This window comes from Mus caroli, chromosome 3, assembly GCF_900094665.2.
Source record: "Mus caroli chromosome 3, CAROLI_EIJ_v1.1, whole genome shotgun sequence".
Taxonomy (NCBI): Eukaryota; Metazoa; Chordata; class Mammalia; order Rodentia; family Muridae; genus Mus; species Mus caroli.
The window spans coordinates 145,462,922-145,467,915 of record NC_034572.1 but is presented as its reverse complement, the minus strand read 5'-3'; the positions used below and the strand labels follow the sequence as shown (position 1 = coordinate 145,467,915).

At 37.5% G+C, this 4,994-nt stretch overlaps 1 protein-coding gene across 7 annotated transcripts in view; it reads right to left on the bottom strand.

Annotated features, from left to right (window-relative positions):
- The window catches only part of Zzz3 (zinc finger ZZ-type containing 3), a 59,935-nt gene that overhangs the window by 8,055 nt on the left and 46,886 nt on the right, over window positions 1-4,994 (bottom strand). For 6 of the 7 annotated variants that reach the window (XM_029475127.1, XM_021158990.2, XM_029475126.1 and 3 more), the window contains 6 exons: window positions 4,558-4,696; window positions 2,505-2,652; window positions 2,299-2,414; window positions 1,701-1,772; window positions 707-808; window positions 3-96 (listed from right to left, as the gene is read on the bottom strand). In XM_029475127.1, coding sequence (XP_029330987.1) covers window positions 3-96; window positions 707-808; window positions 1,701-1,772; window positions 2,299-2,414; window positions 2,505-2,652; window positions 4,558-4,696 — 671 coding nt within the window. The remainder of the gene's footprint in view (window positions 1-2; window positions 97-706; window positions 809-1,700; window positions 1,773-2,298; window positions 2,415-2,504; window positions 2,653-4,557; window positions 4,697-4,994) is intronic. The other variant, XM_021158991.2, reaches the window with a different exon arrangement.

Below are 4,994 nucleotides of genomic sequence, written 5' to 3'. Positions count from 1 at the left end.
CTTTCGGGAGTATATATATAAGTTAGGTGTTCTGCCTGGAACTGGTATGCCGGCTTTTGTTAGCTTTATGAAATACTTCTGTACACGACTGGCAACCTAAAGAAACATGACGGCTCTTTCAACATAATGAAATAATCTGATATTTGAGATGCTTTAAGTGGAAACAAATTAAGAAGTAACTTTTAAATAGCCATCAAAGACATTTTTAAGTTATAACCTAGACAAAACCAATTCAAGTAAATTTCCATTTGTTTGATCCCAAAGCTAAACAATCATTCCTCCTGGTGAGCACCAAGGAGCACACAGGAAGCCCTATCTGTCAGTACTACAGAAAAGAAAACAAGACAATCAGGGATGGTATTAATGAAATGTCACAAAAATCCAATAGCATAGTCTAACAAAAAAGGACATTGTCAGCACACTCACTAAGCACTCAAGAGATGCAAGGTCCAATACATACATACATACATACATACATGTGTGTATATATAATATGTATATATTACACACACACGCGCATAATGTTTTACATTGACACAAAGCAGTGTTACTTATGCTGTTCATGCTAGTGAAACAAAAATAAGCAGTGCTAATCAGTTTAAAACTACCATACACTAGAGCTAGCAATGCTATCAACTGTGCTGATGTGGCTGCAGAACTGTCCACGGGAAGCCATCACCATTCAGTCTGCAGCCATTCTCATCACCTGTTTGGCTGTGCGGTTGCCCAGTTCATCAGCAATCTTCTGCCACCGCCGAGACTCTACTTCTTCAGGTGGGTATTTCAGGAGTAGCTGTTCGAGTTTTTTCTGCACCAAATCCAAGAACAAATTTTAATGGAATAAAGGATTCCATTTAAAATACTGCATTTCTGAATAAATACACCCACATTTCATTCAAAACACAGTAATGCTTTCCTAATTCTAGATGTCATATCACGTTATTAGAGATTCTCAAGGTAGAAACTGTTCCAGGTAGGAGTGAGATTAGAGGAGACACCTATAAAAACCCTTATAAAGGCTTCTATTCACTTCAGTGGCAAAATAGCACAAGAAAACAGAGGAGATATATAGTGGAATTGTATACATCTCAGAGAACACAGCTTCCCAACTATCTTTTCTTGATTGAACACACTCCCTTCAGCTTTCACAGAAAACATGCAAATTCACTGGATTTGGAATAAGACACTCTTCCTCTTTTGCGTCATCTGTCATCCAAGCACCTGAGTGAATATTAAAACCCTGAGACACACAACATTTAATCCATAAAATCAAACTTCCTCAGCTTTTTATACAATCCTCAATTCAGCTGAAGGGAACACACAGGAAATGTTCCAAGCATGCCAGTCTAGCTTCTCAGTTCCCCCACAACAGAAATTAAAATGCAACTGATAACAGCTTTGCTTGTCTTGAGGCTTTTCTTTCTCACAGCTGCTTTTAAGAATATCATCCATGTCTACCCTCCTTCCCAAACCCAGGTTTTTTTTTTTCTTTAAGAATTAGTCTCAAACAGTTTGTCTTCAAAATCCAAAATTCATAAAATACAAAAAGGTGTATAAGTACTTCTAAATATTTTAAACTCATAATTTAAAGAAATTAAATGCAAAAGGAATGAAATGCAACAGTTAACGCTTGCCTAACAATGCTGTAACAGTCTAGATTTCCTTTTAGCCCAAAGAATCAAGAAGCATGCATGTGTCACCTGTTCTTCAACAGTCCACAGCTGGTTGAAGGTCTCAGGTTTGCTGTCATCACACAGACGACCTCTTATCATCTGCATATAAAAAAGGATTTAGGTAAATGGAAAATACAAGGGTATAGTCAAAGAACACCCAAGAAATGTTTTAGAATTTTAAAAACATCTTTGCATATTTTTTAATATATACATCACCTATTTACTGAATTTTTTTCCATATTCTTGTAACTCCTTTTTAGACACAGGAAACATGGGTTCAAATTGAAAACTAGCAGTCCAACTGAGACAAGGCCACATCTGAAATCCTGGTCACACTTTATAGTGCACTGGGAACTAGGAACAGCACCCACAAGGCCCACTTAAAATACACAAAACCCCAAAATGTGACCAGTGCAAGTTACATCTGATAAGAACATGCAACTAGAAAACCGGGGCATAAACAACAACAAAAGAGTCGTGGCTACCAGTCTGAAGGCAGATTTAGGTTTCCTCTTAACTTGAAAGTTCATGTTCTCATTGTCTGTCAGTAAACAATCCTTCAGTTTAGAACAGAAATCAGCAAAATGTTCAGTTTCATGCTATTCAGGTGTTTCACACTGCTTACCTGAGGACGATTATGGGAGCCTTCTGGACCATCACTCAAAGGCAACATGGAGTATGAAAGGGATTCTCCATCCTTCTTAGGATCTAAAGGACTTTTTGGTCTAGCAGGCAACCCTACTAAAAATCAAATCATACATACAATTATTCAATTAGAACACTACAGGACATTTTCCTCATTAAATTCTTATCTATCGTGTAGGTTCTTACCTCTATCAAAAACTAACTTAACTCTCCTAGTGTGTCTTTTGCGGTGTTTAAATTCTCTTTCAAAGTTCCCAAGGCTATTGGTGTACTGGTCCCACATGATCTCAGGTAACTGAACAACTCTCTGTGGGTATGGAAGCCCTATGTCAGCCTGGGACAAAAAAGACAAAACAAAATAAAGATATCAGAGTGACAACGTACATTTAACTCAAAAGTAGGTAAAATCAAAATGTAATAGGCACATTGTAAATACTACTCATAGAGTGCTAAGTACGACGCATGAGTAATACACTGTGCAGAGATGCAGTGACCAGCAGCAACTTTATACATACACACCACACCACACACCTATCAGCTCTAAACACAAGCACAGTGAGTGTGCCAGAAGCAACAAATGATGAGACACACAAAATGTGACGTTAGCCTAAAGGTGTGGCTATTCACCCTTGCCACATAATCATTATGACAACATTGTCTTTCTCGAAGTGCTGGGGATCAAACCTGGGGGCCTTGTACAAAACATGCATGTGCTACAACCACAGTTACATCTCTTGCTCCAGATTATGACATCTTAAAATTCTAAATTAAATCTAGGACAAAGAAAAGCAACCTAACTTTTGAATCTTTACTGAGTAGGTGGATTTTAATACACACCTGCTCATCTTTGTAACGCTAAGATGTTCAATAACACATCTCTTTCTGAATTTAAAACATTTCTAAATTAAACCAAGAAATGAAAAACAAGCAGATCGCTAACTGCATATAAACCTAGTAACTATAACCTGCAGCGAGAGCACTAAACTCGCGTTGTTCTAACCAGGACCCCACAGAAACGAGAGCAGTAAACGCGCGTTGTTCTAACCAGGACACCACAGAAACGAGAGTACTAAACGCGCGTTGTTCTTACCAGGACACAGATAAACCGGGATTAAAGGGAATACACTATTACTTACTTCTCTAACACGTTTAACTTGCCCAAACTTGTCATTTTAAGAACATCTTTGTGCTCAAACTGTTTATAATAATAAAAGATGGGTTTTTTCCATTTATTTATTATTGGGTTGCTTAGGGTCGTTTTGTTTCTTGACCTTACAGCCCAGGATGACCTCAAATAGGATCAATTAGTAGGTGAGGATGACCTTCAACTCCTGACGGGATTCTAAATGTGCACCACCTCACGCTGTTCCAAGGGGAACGAGGCTATTTTAACAGAGAAGGTACAATGCAACAGCTCTAAAAGCCACTTCTTAACAAGCCAATATACAGATGATGTATGCATTATGAAATGCAGTGTTTTCTGAAACCAGGGAAAGGAACAGTGTGCTGATTAACCAAATAACATCTCACAGTTACACTGTATCAGAGGTACTCAGATTTAGCTTTGTATGTTTTCACACAATGTTGATACTGAGCCTTTCAAATACACTGAGTGAGGTTCAGTGATAGACCCCCCCCACACACAAACACACACATACTTTGTACTTATGTTTATTTACATACTGATCAATTAGGGGCGCCCTACACTTAAGAGTTTGAATGGTTCACTGTTAAACATTAAAGTTTCAAAAGAAGAGAGAAAACAGTTTTACACTAAGAAAAAAAAAGTCTTTTACAAAATTAAATAAAATTCAGTTTCTCTTCATAGACTTGGTTATCATAACCTTAAATATGTTTAAAATAAATTTTTGTGTTCTATCTATAAACATTTGCTTATTTTACCCAGTAGCAAATGCAACCCAAACAAAGGCAGTTAATAACCAACCAATCCTCTGTACCAGGCCTCAGAGGGTAATAGGGTGGGGGACAGATACAGAATAAGCAAAACCGCTCTTGCCAAACAGCCAATGAAAGCTTAGCTCTCTTCACTTGGGCAGATATCACTGCATTACATGGGGAGGAAGAGAAAGCTGCTCTTAGTAATATGGCTAACCTGAAACAGGTTGTGGAATTAAATATTCTTAAGGCATAAACTCATTTTTAAAAAGCACAATTATTTTAAATTACCAAATATGCCATAATCTTTAAAAGTATCAAAGTGCATTCATTCTTTTTGTACCTTCTTCTGAAGTTTTTCCACAAATCCAATAGGGTTTTTTAGTGCTTCTCTCTGGTGTCGGCCTAAGCTTTCCAGGTCTTGCACGGCTTGAGAGCGCTGGGCCTCAAGTACAGCAATGGTCTGTAGCAGCCTCTGGTAACTGAGACAAAGAGAGGACGCTCACTTCAAGTTTTCTACTAACAACAATAAAAACTTAGTTCAAGTCATCATCTACTATGTATTAAGTCACACAGTCTTTTTAGAGTTACCTGAGAGAGTTTAGTAAAACATATTACTGGGAATAAATAAGGTCTTCCTGAGTTACGAAGTACCTAGTCAGAAAATATTAGTTAGAGAAAGCAAAGCCTTCTTTCCCATCTTAAAGCTTCTAATTCTTGAACCCTGAACAAGTTCAGAAAACAAGAAATATTTTGATGTTTCAGCAACCAAAGCTTTAA